Here is a 16,315-nt window from a genome sequence, read left to right as displayed (position 1 = left end):
AGCTTTCTCTCCTAAATAATGGAGATCGTAGTATTTTCTCATAGGGTTGTTGAGAGATTGCATGCCGAGCACTTTCCAAGTGTGCTTGATGCGCAGTGTTTTATGTGAAAGTTTCATTTTCTCATTCTCACACACACTTGCATTCTTTTTCTCCTGAGCCCTTGTAAGGATCTAGATATACAGCATATTTATCTTGTGTCTTGTCACTTATACCCATACCCCACCGCAAAGTCTGGGGACAGATCATGTGTGCAAGCAGGAAGCAGGCTTCAAAGAACAGAAGAATGACAGGAAAATAAAAAAGGACTTGGGCATGTTATGGAAGCCACCACTGAGAGCAATTCCGAGGGTGGCAGCTCTCTCAATTGTTCACTGAGTCATGTAACAGGAAAAATAGCTGTTCACTGGTGGCCATTCCTCGTTGGTTGTGCCTAGTGTGTTAAATCTCCCACAACCCTAACTATGAAACTTGGTTGCCTTCCTGATTCTTGCCACAGAATCTCACAGCAACAATCAGAAGGGAGACGCACAGGATAGGAAGGGGGCAGTGGAGATACCACACCGAGCTTATGAACTGCCTGCGTTCTTCATTTGGCCAAGGAGAGTTTTGCTATTTAGTTCACTCTCTCATCCCTAGTACCCTGGACAGTATCTGCACTTGCAACGTCTCATAGAACATTTGTTGAATGAATGAATGAGCCTCTACACAATGTTCACTTCCTCTCCCAGTTCTTCAATTTACTTCCACTGTACCTTCCCCCACCCCCCAATTCAACTTATAGGTAATGGTAAATACATGGATCTTCTAAAGCTTTTCCTTTATTTCTAGCTTAGCTAGCATCGTGTTGAAAATAAACAAAATATTCTGCACTCAATTATCCTTATTTGCTTAATTTCTATTTAATCCTATTTCCCCCCTCGGGTACTGAGTTTGGACACTGAAACTAGGGAATGCTGCCATGGTGAGCTACTGTCCTCCGGCGAAAATCACGACATAGTGCCAAATGGGCATTTATTTTCATCTGGGTTATTATTGGATTTCCTCGTTCCATAAGGCAATGCTGATCACACTTAATTTTGATGATTTCCCTCTAAATTCTACAAGGGGTACCACCCCTCCCAAAAATGTAATTTTTTTTCAAAGCTGTGTATTTAATTTTTTTTTACAAAACAACGTGATCATCTTCAACATACACTCCATTACACTTAATACATTTGTCAAATCTGCAATTCCATTCTTGGAAACATTCTTCAAACTCATCTGTTTGGATGGCTGAGACCACCTCCCTCGTTTTTTATTTCATCTCTAATAAATCATCAAATGGCTATCCTTTCATGTCCCTCTTCATTTGAGGAAACAAACAAACAAAAAAGTCATACGGAGTGAGGTCAGGTGAATAAGATGTGTTAGCAAGAGAGGCATGCTGTTTTTGCCCAAAACTGGCGCACTGAGATGGCTGCTTGAGCAGGCGCATTGTCGTGGTGGCCAAACCAGCGCCCCGTCTGCCACAAATCCAACTTTTTTTGTAGCACACTGGTATGCAATCTTTTCAACCTTTAAATAGAAAGTTTGATTAACAGTGCGATCTGGTGGAACGGACTACAAACACACTGAGTCAACATTTTCATCTGATCAGGATGTTGAAGGATGTCCAGAACCACATTTTCCATCAACCGACAGTTCACCTTTTTTGAAGCAAGAAAATTACTCCCACACTTGAGTTTTTCCCATAGCGCTGTCCTTGTCAGCTGTGTTCATCATCTCTACCGTTTGTGTGGCATTTTTCCTGAGCAGGAAACGAAACTGCACGCTGCTCTCTTAAACCAGCCATTGCTAAAAACGAGTTTCAAGGAAAACTGCTTTTATGAAAAAAATTCACTGTGACCAGAGAGAGCCTTCCTAGGCGATGCCACTGGGTGCACTAGTTCAGATGAAGTTGCTTGATTCTAGCCTGGCAGGGAAAATACGTAGGAGGAAAGCTCTGCTCTGCAAGTGTAATTCCATTGTGTGTGCGCGCGTGCGTGCGCGCGCATACCCCCTCTATTACACTTTGGTCTTTTTAAATTGAATTTTCCTCACAGTCCACTTTCCAGCCTCAAACCATTCTGAACATGTTTGCCTCTTTTGCCTCCTCCTTTCCCACTCTTATTATAATGACACCTTCTTTTCTTCAAATTATTCCTGACTTAGTGGAAAATTGCTAATCTTTTTGTTCAAACATTTGAGTATAAACAGTATTCTTACTTAGTTGAAAGTGATTTTCCCGAGACATAATGATGCAAATGATTTAGGATATAAGTTAATATAATGGAATAATCCAGAGCTTTCCCATTTCTATTACTTACCTGGATGATACAAACAAACAAACGCACTGCCTCCAGTCAATCCTAACGAATGGTAGCCCTGAAGGACAGGGTAGCACTGCCCCTGTGGGTTTCCAAGACTGTAACTCTTTACGGGAATAGGTTTACGACTAAATATATTTTTCAATTGGACTTAATGTTATCAAACAAAATTATGATGAAAGACATGACTACATAGTCTAATTTTTCCCATGCAGAGATAGGATCATTAGACTTTAGTAGGACCAAATGTCAACAATCAAGGGAAAAATTAACTACCAATTTCTATCTTTAAAAGTCAAAACTGAAGAGTCTATTTAGGTTTGTACCGCATTGGAATCAACTAGCCAAAGCAAGGCATGTAGAAGAATTAAAAATTTCACATTGCAACTGTTCAATTCCCATGGTTTCATATGTGGAAGTGCTAATTTGCCTATGTAAGCAACTAACCTCATGCAAGCTTTCATGAAATAAATGTTATAATCAAAGTGAAAGGAAGGAATTTCTTAAGAAACCAATGTTAATTGATCTAAAAGGTAGCTACATCTATGTTCTTAAAAAAAAGATGAAGCTGATTAATAAGAATAAACTGCGGGTCCATTGCCAGGTTTGATGAGTGCACAAAGCAGTTAAAATGGGTTATTTTATATATAGTTAAAATGAGTTCTTTTACATATGGTTAAAATGAGTTATATACAGCTGTCCATCTTAAAAAGACACTAGTGAATACAAGGCTTTAATGTACCATAGTATGATTTCAACATCATTCAATTTAAAATTTAGAAAACTGTAAAAAGGAATTTTATTTTGTTTTTCACACAGGAAATTAATTATAGGACAAGATGTCTTATATGCTGCTTGTCATTAAATTTTAATAGACAATACATTAACATGACATCCATTTAAATAAGCTATATTTGCTTCTGAGAAAGAGCTGGTGGTGACTAAGATTTCCATTTAAAACAGATGTAGCTTCATAAGCAAACTTTCTTTTCTTTTAAATGAAACCAGTTTCAGTTGCAAATTTAACTGGTGTTCAAGTAAAATTTAAATTAAAAAAGCAGTATCTTTTCAAGATTTTCTTTGGCTCAAATTTATCATCTCCCCCTCTTGGAGATTTTAATCTAGTGCTTATTAAACTTTCATGCTCGCGAAGCTTCTCAACCTGCGGATCCTGGAAGAATCTGAAGAGTTCGTTGGATGTGAAGCCCGTGGAGCCTCCTTTAGAAAGAGTTAATAGACTAGGTTTTGGAAAGCATCAGTTTTGTTTTACATTTGAATAAAAATTAAATGGTTTCATTTGTTTTCTCAGCTGTTCATGAGATAGTACAGAAACTGGGTTTAAAATGTTCGTGTCATCTGTGTAACTACTTTGCAATCCTTCACAGTCAATAGGATTATAAATAAAATAAATTTTACTAAGTGTAAAGCAACACATTTTATGGAACACACTTAACTCTCTCAAAAGTAAAACCATCTTTAGTCTGGAAAGACAATTCTACTAGGACTAGTTTAAGTGAAAGATCAGCATACATAGGGCTTAATGAATATGTATTTAATAAACTATAGTTATTGACTTTTTTTAGTCTCTTAAATTGTATTTGTATACTTAACAACATCTAGCATTTACTGTTAGTTTTTATTTTAAAAAAGCATTTCAATAAAGAACAAATTTTATCATGAGTTGAAGACCTTGAGGCTCAATTTACTTTATCCAAATTACTCAGAATCACATACTAAATATGATTCAATTTCAGATCCATGTTTTCAAATAATATTTGGAATTGGGTTTTGAATATAAGTACTTTAATGCCATTTTCAATAGTTAACAGTAATTCAGAGTCATTTCTGAACTCTTGTACCAACGCCAACTTTATTTCACCTCTTATTACTTATTAAAATTTTTACTCTAAAATGGAAATTTTTATTACCGAAGTATGTTATTCTTACCATTATTTGGATTTGATTTCACCCAGAATAGAAGTATCTTGAATGTAACTGAAACCCCTGGAATGCTCTGTGATTAACTAGGGTGTTTTCCTAAAACCAACCCCATGATAGCAATGAACAAAGTACTGGCTCTAATTCAGAATTTTATATGAGCTTTGATTATGCACTCTAGACAAGGCACATACTAAACATGGTCTCATTGAGATGATATGGTAAAATTAAGTGGTTGGTTCCAATGAAATGTCTTTTAAGATATTCAAGGGTATCAGAAACTACCATGATCCAAAATTTGTTCCTCTCCTATTTACCTTGTCAAACAATCATAATTCTCATGTTGATCCTCTTTTATACTATTTAAAAATTCATTTAAAATGAAATGCACTTCAAGGCTCAACAAGAAAAACAGAAACTGTAGAACTGCTCTGCTTGTTTCACTGTATATGGGGATTGCCTTAATGTGTTGTGTTTTTTTTCTCCGACTGAAAAATTAAACAAAGTTTGACAGTGAAATATTCCAATTGCAAGACCGCAATATATGTATGAACTTTGCCTGATAGAATAGAATGCTGAAAGTAAATATTTCTCTAAACTCTGCCCAAATATGTTTTGTCTACTTGAGTGCCAAAGAAATAATAATGACAATAATATGTGACTGAAATTAAAAGACAACTGGACCATGTATGTATGGAAAAATGTGTTCCATGTTGTAAATGATATATATTTTAAAAACTGTAGATTCATAAACAATTATTCCCAGTCAGCACAATTTTACTTATTAATATTTATGTGGTTCTTGCTAATAGATGCCTTTGAGTCAGTTCCAACGCATAGTAACCCTGTGAGCATCAGACTAAAAGTTCACGAATCCTACAGCATCTTCATCATTGATGCTATGTTTGAGCCAATTGCTGTCTCTAGGCATCAATTCATATTTTGGGGGCCTCCACTTTTTCACTTCCCTTCTACTCTATAAAGGGAGGTGTTCTTCTCTAGGGACAGGTCACCCCTGATAACATGTCCAAAGTACTAGAGATGGACTCCTCCTACCCTTGCTTCTAAGCAGCATTCTGTTGTACCTCCTCCAAGTCAGACCTCTTCGCCTCGCTGGCGTTTAGTGAAGAATACTGAATATTCTTAGACTCTACCACCTGGTCAGAGTCCATCACCATATTTAATATGTACATCAGCAGGATTTAGCACTGTGCCCAAACCATTGGAGATTCTAATAAGTATTTGTTTACAGATGAATTAATAAATAATGAGTGAATAATTACTTCATCTTAAGTTTTGGTTATCCATTGTTGAGCTTTTGCATACAGTGACAGCAATGAAAATACCATAGCTGTCCCTTGGGCTTCATTGTGCCCTCTTTTCTTTGGAATCTTGTAAAGAGGCTTCTTGCAGCAGATTCCCTAATGTGACATAGTGGTTCACTTCTTGACCGCTGCTTACCTCGTAGTTGAGTTTGGATTGACTTAAAATCTTTGGCAACTTCAATCTTTTCTCCATTATCATGGTCCTGCATATTGCAATTCTGAAGATTTTTTTAAATTATGTTGAGGTGTAAACCATACTGAAAACTGGAATCCTTGGTCTTCCTCAGTGGTTATTAGACATTGACCAAAAGCAGTTCTCATGATATTTTAACTACCACACATGTCGCTCAGTTATCATACGTATAAGACAATGTATATGAGTATTCTTTAAAATGTAACAAATCATAGTGTTATATACTTGTGATTAAAATTATGCTAGTTTCCAGTAAATTGGGATTTTCTTAAAAGTAATTTAAATATCTTGCCAAGTGAAACATTTTATTAGTATTAGTGTAAAAAAAGCCTAATATCCCAGCAACAAAATTGATTAAAATTCCCTAGAATGTGTTATTATTACAAAATTAGGACATGTTCTGATTCACATTTTTTGAGTACATAATCAGATGATTGCCAAGAAATGAACATTTTTTAAAATGGTAGGCAATCAAATTCTATTACAGGATGTTATTATACTTATTAATAATAAGTATTTGAACGTATGAAGTCTATAGCTAGTACATGAAAATGTTGTACCTTGCATGGGTGCAGGGACACTATTTACAGCCTTCATAATGAGGCTTTAGCATTGTGCCATGACCATAGCCGGTACTAATATATGTTTGCTTAGAGCCTGGTCAATGCCTAAACCATGTTTTAGTACTGTTTGACAACTAGAGGGAATTATGAAGGTAGTCATGACAAGCACAAGAATAGGAGGGTCTGACAAGTTCAAAATTCTTAATATGCAAAATGTATAACTTATTTATAACAGTGGTGGTTTTATAATTGTTCAAATACGTATAATTAGTAGTTTCTTTTTTTCTCATAGAGAATCTTTTTATTGGCCCCAGTTTCTCTTCTTTACTCTGCAGTAGCACACATTCAGCCTGGGGTACCTATGGAAGGCTCAGTCTCTACATTCTTCCCTCTCATTTCTCTATCAATCTCCTTATGTGCATTCAGTAAATATTTCTGAGCACACATTGTAGGCTCCGTGATTCATGAACACAAGGCAGCCTTTGACTTACCCACCCTCTCACGCCCACACTTTTGGGTTTCTTGGTGTAGATGAGCAATGTAGGAGCGCTAACACAGCCCATTTATACCACTTTAAATAGAAGTAGTAAATCATGATAAGTTGCCATTTAATATAGACATACATAATATAGAGTCAACATATCAATTTTAAAAAATCTTGACATAAATATGATAATTTCATACTTTTGATGTCTTATACCAAAAATTGGCAGAAAAACCTGTCAGAAATGTGACTCTTTAAAATTTAGCTAAACTGAAATAATATTAAAATTAAATTGTCCTCTCCATAAAACATCCCCAATCCTTCCTGTCTCCATGTCAAGTCTTGTTCTCATATTATGGGAGGGGAGCTCAGTGGAATGACATTAGCCTATCATCTAAAATTGTCACACATGACTGGGATACAGAAAGGTTTTTCCCCAAATATATGCCAGCTCTAGGACACTGCCTGCTGGCCCTTGGTGGGTAGTCAGCTGCTTAGGGTTTTCTCCCTGAGGGTATCAGCCTATTGTCTGGACTCCCTGCTGATAAGGATAGTGGATTGTTTCCCTGAAGGAGAACCCAGAGACAAGGTCAAGTCAACTCAAGGATGTCCAAAGTTAGGCTGCAAACTTGAATCTAGGATCTGAGCATCTTGTCACAGGTGTGTACCTAGTGCCTACCGTTGCTATTGCGTGTGCACCCCTCCCATTGAATGTTTTGCCTATGGTACAACCCCTTCCTGTGATGATGTAATCATGGGGCTTGCTTGTCCCCTACATGTATTTAAGCCTTGATTAGAAATATATGTGCTCTCTCCTCTCTCTGCGTGGACCTGGCTGCTGAGATCATGGCCGTCCATGAGGTGAGCAAGCTACTATGAAATGTGCCTGACTCCTTTATTTTACTTACTCTCCTATCTCTCCTGTCCTCTGTGCCTTTACTATGCTCTTCATATACACTAACTGTGCAGTTGTCCTGTGGACCCCTCGCTTGTCAGAAGCTGGTTTCTCTGACACATGACTGAAGAGCTTTTGCAATTTCCACACAGACACTATTTGGATATTATAGAATGTCTATGCTGTACCAGCAATTGGCTTCAATACTAAAAATAATTTTGATTTAATACATATATATATGCAGCTTGCTATATTTATTTATTTTTCATTTCATTATACTATCTTATAATTATCTATGGCCCAATTATATTAACAAATTAATATAGAAATATGGGACTAAGATAATTTGGTGGGAATTCTTGATTGCCAATCAATATTGAATTCACTAATAAGAAAATCAGCTCCATTTTAAAAAAATAAAATAGAAAGAAACAAAATATTGCTTCAAAAGTTCCAGTGCATAGATGCTTGGGTTTATTCCATGCAAAATGTGCTTAGATCTGTCTCAATCAGTGGATGGTCGCAGACACGAACTATGAGAATACTCTTGTCTTAGTCTCATTAGCATGCCTTAAAAACAAAAGGTTCAATTAAAACTCTGGCTCAAGAGGGCATCTGAGGTGCCACTTAAATTCCAGGCAAAGAGATAAACTCAGTAGATCATGGTGACTGTTTGTTGAAACTCCTTATATGTAACCTTAATAGGTTTTCTATAAAGATCCAAGACAATAATTCTGAATTATTATTATTAATAATTAGGGATTATTATGAATTTTTAAAGATAATTGAAAATGGCACTTATCAAAAAGCTACAAAAGTTATTATACCAAGGGATTTTCCCCAGGATGTCAACGCCCTTGCTTGTTCTTGGAGCATAGCAAGGGCCTTTCTACAAGGATTTCACTGTGAACCATGCTCCTTCCATCTTACCGAGCGGACCCTGTGTCTTCATGTTTCTTTTTACTCCCCAAGCTCAAAGAATTTTTTCCCCAAAAACATTTCATTGGCAACTAATATCACTCCATAGTTCAATCGCTTCAGGTACTACTGTATAATTGCTACCACAATCAGTTTCAAGACAGTTTCTTTCTTCTTGAACTCCTTGATATCAGCTCCCCTTTACTTCCCTACCTCATTCTATCCCCCGGGAATCCGAGTCTACTTGCTGCCTCTGTAGGTTCATCAATCCTGGATTTTATACACTGAAAACAGAACAACATATACCCAAGATCGAGAAGGCAACCCCCCAAGACAAACTCCAATAGGAAACAAACGAAACAAATAAATATGGAAAATGTTGAAAACTAGCTCAGGCCCAACGTGCATCAGAGTGGGGTCAAGCTCACAAGATCTTAACCTTTGAGTCAGGTTTATTATTTTGGTTTCCTATAGTCATCTCACCAATGTATTCTTTGATAGAAAGAACATGATGTTGGTCCTTCCAGGATGCCCAAACTGCCCTTTTGATATGGTATAAATCAGAGAGCATAAAGTCCACCAGGGAAGGGTTAGAAAGACAGCCGTGACACCTCCACATGCATGCTGACCTACATGGAGGAAATGTGGAGAAACACTAGCTACGAATCGGATGCTTTTACTTTATAAAGTTTCTATGGTTGTATAGCAATATTTTTGACTTAATTCTATCTCTGCTATCAGGAAATAAAATTAGATGATCAAATTTAGGTGAATAGGTCAAAGGTTTTCTTTGTCTTCCACCAATTCATTCTAATTCTAGGCTATTTTGCAGTCAAAGATGTCTATACATGTTTTCACTATTCTTTAATCAAAAGTTTAAAAGTCTCTATAAGCATCTATATTCTCATCATATCTCGTATATGAGTCATACCAAAATGTGCTTTGAATTTCTACGTGCTGGACTTTCAAGAGGATAACATGGACTGCCATCTATCACATACCACTTCCACATCACCCGAGACGGTCTAACTTCACCCTTATCCCTGGAGAAATAGACCTGTCATGATGGGGACAATCTGGGATTTTCACAAAAAGACATATAGCTGCACATTTTTAGGTGTAGCGATTAGATATCCATTATAAAATGTGCTAAAGGTAAGATAAATTTATTGATTTTATTTTGCTAAAAATTTCTTGTAGAAAACATAATGATTTAAAGATAAGCAGCAAAAACAACAGTTATTTAAATTACTTCAAGCCCTGTCATGCTGAATGCATCTCCTTAATACTTCCAGGAAAAGGGCATACAATCCTTATAGCATGATGTAAAAAAGAGGAGATTTTATGAGGGACACTTGTTCTTTGAGGTAACGTACATTAATAATACACACTACAAATTATATATGTTGTCATTGAGAAGACAAAATAGGAACATAGTCCATATTTCTTTACATCTTTAGATGTAAGTAGCACAGAAAGTTTCAAGGTTTATTTTGACTAGTGTCTGACTTTTTAATTGACAAGCTACTGAGAAGGGTATGCCAGACTGCCTGTCCGTACCAACTTCGAGACGCAGCTGTCCCGGGGGAAAGACATACAACTAAACTTGTTGACACCTGAAATTAAGCAGCACTCACCCGGAAAACTGTCATTTCTTCAAGCAAAACTTCTTCTAAATCATGCCAAGTCTCCTTAGGAATTGAAACTACTTTAAGAACGGTTCCAACATCTTTGAAAGAAAAGGGCAGGGGTGGAAGAGAGCACAGTTTAAATTGATCAGAACAGTTTAATGTTAATGTATACAATGATCTTATTTTGTTCAAAAACACTGTTTTATCTCACTCTCCCATGTCATATACTTTTGCCACATTAGTAAAATAAATATTAAATGCATTGCATGCAATTCATTAGCTTTTAACAATAGAATCAGAGGAACTGAATTTTTAGAAACATATTAAATTTTGAAGTAGGCTTTATCATGAAGAGAGATTTTTTAAAATGTAATAATAAGCACCACAGAGATATGCCAGATTGGATTAATTTTTTATGACTTTAAAATCTCTTCAAATATCAGGTACCTTGAAAAATACCTAAAAATAATACCAGTTTGACAGGTCAGGTTCTTCCACTTTTATTATGAAATCAAGGTACAACTATGAGCACTAAATGTGGAAGTAAAAAGCAAAGGAAAATACACGCAAACTGTATGCTTTAAAAAAGGAAAAAGTCAAGATGAAGTAGAGCTAACACTACTAGCTAGTAATCCTCAAGTCGATTTTAAACACCCCACCCCCTGGGGAATGCAAGCCCACTCTCAGACAGCTAATGAGTGAATTCTCCTGCAGAGGAAGCCTATAGGGCAGCTTCCCAAGCTTATGCATCTTTCTCTAGTGCAGGAGCTGCAGGAGCGGGGCTTTCACTGAAGACTCTAACCCCAGTGCTTCTCTGGTCAATTCCGCGTCCCCTCAAGGTGGTTGCTATGAGCCAGAGTTAACAAGATGGCAGGGAGTTTGGGGTCTTTGGAAAATACAGTTGAAGGCCCCTTGTGGCACAATGAATTAGTGCCGGCCGTCAAATTCCCAGCCAGTGGTTCCATTGCGCTAGAAGTGCCAAGGGAGAGAGATGCAGCTGTCTGTTCCCTGCGCGATGTGTACTTTTACAAGCTACCCAGAACGACGTCTGCTCAGTCCAAGACGGTCGGATGAGTCAGAATCAATTCAATGGCACTGGATTCGGAAGGATAGCCCAATAACTACTTAGTAATGGATGACAATTACCTGATTTCTAAAAACAACCCAACCCCTAGGATTTCTAACTGCATAGTTTTTTAGTAACGCACACTAAAACATTTTGCAGCAATATAAAAGTTAAAATTCTAAAACAAAATAAACTGATTAATTAAATATATGTAATGGATTTTAAACATTATTTTCCCCAATGTTCATTGTTAACCAGGCAAATCATTTCAATGATAGGTATTATTAATTTTAATCTAATTTGTATTTAGAAGATGGTAATTTCCCAGAGTGTATAAGTATGTTGTTTTTTTTTAAGTATGTTGTTCTTTGAAAGAATGAATAACAGGGGATTATTAAATTCATTCATTTGACCCTTTACCATTCCAACTCTGATGAAACTCAATCCATTTGGTCCACCTTAATCAAGTTTAGTAAACTACTTGGGAACAAAAGATAAATTACCCAAGAAAAATATGTCAATCCTAACCATGAAAATTATTTTCGAGGGACTCGCCTGATGTACTATGCCAGATCCAGAAAGTTTGATAGTTAACTTAAATGTTAAAAAAAAAAAGGAAACCCCTTTAAGAGGATCCCTCTATGTTTACAGGACCTTAGACCACTCATAACACCAAAGATTAAAGGTAATTTATGTTAATCTACTCAGTGGCTCTGATCAGGTCCTTAGTACCAAACACAATTTTATCTGTGCTTCCGATCAGTTTTGTGGAGTAGCATTTCAAACAATTTCACACAAATTGAATCAGATTACTCATCTAGGATCGATATACTATGTTGCGTAACTTAGTTCAAAGGTAAAATTACTGCAATCAATTTGCTTTGCTGACAGATGACCCTGGTCTGTCCTGATGGATGGCCATCCAATATCATTAAGACATTCCGCATGCTCATGAAGTCGGTGCCTTTAAAGACTGATTGTGTCCAACAGGTATTAAAAGCTCATGATTGGGTTTCTTTGGACAAAGAGGCGGAAGCAAGCTTTTGTTGAACTGACAATGAGTGAGAGACTTTTCAGCAAGTTTTAACCAGAGGGGAGAATAAAGGCAAATGAGGGAAGAGTGTCACATTATTGAAGACACTTAATTACTGTCCAGATAGACAATCATGACTTGACGTTAAGTGGCAAGTTAATATTTAATGAATGGCAATCTGCCATCTGATATTTTATAACCAGAAGTTAATTCTCCAAATGCATTGACTTTTATGATATTTCAAGTGATTGGACCCTGAGTCTCCCCGGAAATCCTGTATTTGGTGGGAAACTTTCTCACCCATAAAAGTAATCTGTAGTGCACTGCTCCAAATCTGACACCGTTGCACCTGATAGCATGAGTGTTCTACAATTTTGTTATAAAACTTTTAGCTTTTAAAGCACTTACTGAACAGTTGCCATTCCCCGTAGTTAATGTAATTTTTGTGTGTGCTGTTCTCACCAAGGGGAAAGAAATGTTATTAAACAAGGTTTCAGTAGAGCACTCACTCTGTTTCTCATTGATTTATGTCAGTTAACAACATTAATGGAGTCTAGGAATTTATTACCTTGAAATCTGACTCTAAGTAGCAAGTTTCAGATTTGTAACTGGTACTTTCAAAAATTTGAATATTATTAAAGGGAGTATGAGAAAAATAAAATTATGTGCCCTGATAGCAATGTAATTTGTCCTAGAAATTAACCTGCAAATAGTTTATTTCTAATCCTGGGATTAGTAGAAATATGTAGTTAAATTCACCTGTAAATTTATCTAAAATATATTGGATGTTTGTTGGGTCAATTTTGTTGTTTTTTCACAGATGGTTTTCCCAGCTGACTGGCAGAAAAAGAAATTTTATGCCCCATGGTAATTTCAAAGTTCAGATAATATTGCTTTGATATGTTCTGTAACCATTCTTGAATGCCTTAGGAATTTCAGGGATACTTTTAAGCCATATATCTCTGCCCTAAGAAGTCACTAGCCAGAAAAGGAGTTATGATTCTATTATAGTCATTGATTGTTCTACTAATAATTAACTTTACCTGATTACATTTATCACCTTTTGACTGAAAAGGAAATTTATTTTAAATTAACATATGACATTTGGCCTAAAAAAGGAACACAATTGTAGTGGTAGAATGTTAAGGCTTTTAATTCTATTTTTAGTCATTTGACAGAGGTTAACTTTACCCTGAGAGTGACTATAAAATTGCCTACAGTAGTGAGGTTCCTTAATCAGTCAGGCACAGCATTTAAAAGAAAATTTAGTGCTAAAGTAAAAAAAAAAAAAAGGCTCACCTGTTCCAATAAACATGACATCATACTGGCCATCTTCTGCATCCACTCGATCTACTACAATTTGTGTGAACTGATAATTTACATCAGTTTTGATCATTATTGGGCGGTTATTAATAGGAAACACTGGATTATACATGGCCGGATGACTTCTTGCAAATGTGATGACATCATCAGGGAGGTCCTTTGTAGAATCAAATCCACCAAATGTTTTACTGGGACACTATTAGGATATAAGAGAGACGTATTTTTTAATTAAGATATAATGAATATGTTTATAAATGATAGAATGACATATGGCCCAAGTAGTCTAGTCTTACTTATAATTATTTTTTAAACTTAGACATCTGATAAACTGAACAATAGTAATTGTACTTAAATTATTAAATTTATTATATAATATATATTTCCTAAATAGGTCTTATTTCTCAATAAGGTTTAGATACATCCCTTTGAATGACAAAAATTACAAATGTATTATCAATTAAGTATACAGGAAGATGATTTTTTGCCTCTATTTGCATACAGCTCCAAAAAATATTTCATTTATGCATTAGCTGAAGTATTTGTAATTATGAAATAAATCTATTACTGCTATCAATCCAAACCAAACCCACTGCCATCAAGTTGATTCCAACTCAGCAATCTTTATGCTGCAGACTGTCCTGTTTCTTTTCCATAGGGCAATTGGTTGATTCCAACTGCCAGCTAGCACCCATGTTTACCCACTGCATGACCAGGGTGCCTGGTATTATTCCTATAAGTATATTTAGTCATTTCATTAAAGAATCTCAGATTTAATTTCAGGAGGACAGGTTCAATTTCTTCCTATGGCTCATGCTAAAATATAGCTTTTTTCCCCCTTAAAAGTAAAATATAATTTTAAATGATTCCTTTTTGTTCTGTTTCTAACATCAATGCTGAATAAAGTATCACCAATGACTTTTAATAATTAAAATAGGTCTAGGGATTAACAGGGATCTAATACTGAATATTTAGCAACCTGCCCAGGATAAAATCTGGCCAATCTGAATGCACATTATGCCAAGCACTGAATGCAGATCATGGCAACGTAGAACCAGGAATCATGGGCACTTATAACCTTGGTGAGCACGGGCATCGTGCCACCCCCGGGCTGTCTGTGTTCTACATAAAGCAAAGGAACACAGATGAGACAAGTCAGATCTCACTGCATTCCTCCACTGCTCTTGACTAAGATGTTCATGAAGTACAGACAATTTCCAATTGTCTACTTTTGTGTTGTACTTAAACAGCTTCTCCATGTTTTTTAAAAAATAATATTTTATTGTGATTTTGGTGTAAGTTTACAGAGAAATTTAGGCTTATGTTGAGCTGATGTCAGGGGTTTACGTGGAGAGCAAATATTTTGAGACTGATGAGGGTAACGAACAGTTTCTCCTTTGTGATGTAAGAGCGTGGGAGACAAATATGTAATTGAGACATTCCTGATTATATAAGATGCTTCAAAGAAGAAATCAATTATCTTTGATTTCATGAATCATTACAAATGGAGGATAAATTAAACAAATAAATGCTTTTGAAATGGAGAGAATAATATGTGTGTATTTGCACCAAGACACAATAATGTAATTGTTAAACATTATTTATTTTTTGTTTAAAGATAATTATAAAACTATATATTTAACATTATAAAGTTATCACATATGTAACAGACTGGAATTTAAAACGTGCTGGTTAATTGTTTGCGTCTGTTTGTCTAGGCATGATCCCCAGTTTGGTCAAATACTTGTCTAGATAGCGCTGTAAAAGTTCTTTGTAGAGATGTTAACTTCTACAGCCAGGTGACTCTGAAAAGAAGATAATCCTCCAGACATGGGATGGACTTCATTCGATCTGCAGATGCCTGTCGAGTCAAAGGTAGCCACTCCTTTCAGCCCCAGGAAGAAACAACTTGCTTGTCCCTACATTTGTGTGTGTGTATGCACGCATGTGTGCACACATGTGTTTGTGCATGTATGAGAATGAATAAAAAATAGTGATATCAGTGTTTAGTCTAGATAAAATGTGTTTAGACATGTGTCCAAGCAGACGATAGCTGCAGAGAAGATCTCTGACGACAGCTCAGAAAGTTCTAGAGACATTTTGAGAATTCCGAAGGATTCATTTGGACAGATTTTCTCCAAGGACACAGCACCAGAATAGAGGCTTTTATAAAGGAATCAAGGAATCTTAATAAAACAGAAAATTGCACAGGGGAGAACAAAGCCAAGCACTGTATGCTGCGTATTTTTGTTTGTTTTCCACGTCATTCCTTGGGCGTAGCAAGCGCTGTCCTCTGAGAATTTCATCGACAAACTTAATGCCGTTCACCTCATAGCCCTAAGCTTAACCCTTAAAACTTTCCTTTATCCCTCAAGTTCAATCTCATTTGAAATAAATCATGTTTCATTTCTTCAAGAGTTCTTCAAGGATGCCCAAACTACAGTTTAATGTGGTATTGAAGAGGATATGTTGAGAAATCATAGCATCACACTGAGTTCAATATTTTTACTTAATGTTTTAATTCTTTTGTTGCAATATTTATGACTTTCTGTTGTGTGTAGGTGTGTGTGTGTGTGTGTGTGTGTGTGTGTGTGTAGAAAGAG

The 16,315-nt window shown here is 36.1% G+C and overlaps 1 protein-coding gene across 2 annotated transcripts in view; it reads right to left on the bottom strand.

Annotated features, from left to right (window-relative positions):
* The window catches only part of SEMA3A (semaphorin 3A), a 240,247-nt gene that overhangs the window by 31,811 nt on the left and 192,121 nt on the right, over positions 1–16,315 (bottom strand). For both annotated transcript variants that reach the window (XM_075558474.1, XM_075558473.1), the window contains 2 exons: positions 13,692–13,911; positions 10,300–10,391 (listed from right to left, as the gene is read on the bottom strand). In XM_075558474.1, coding sequence (XP_075414589.1) covers positions 10,300–10,391; positions 13,692–13,911 — 312 coding nt within the window. The remainder of the gene's footprint in view (positions 1–10,299; positions 10,392–13,691; positions 13,912–16,315) is intronic.

The sequence above is a fragment of the Tenrec ecaudatus genome, chromosome 9 (genome assembly GCF_050624435.1).
Source record: "Tenrec ecaudatus isolate mTenEca1 chromosome 9, mTenEca1.hap1, whole genome shotgun sequence".
NCBI lineage: Eukaryota > Metazoa > Chordata > Mammalia > Afrosoricida > Tenrecidae > Tenrec > Tenrec ecaudatus.
The sequence above is the reverse complement of the archived record's forward strand: the minus strand, read 5'-3'. Positions and strand labels throughout refer to the sequence as shown.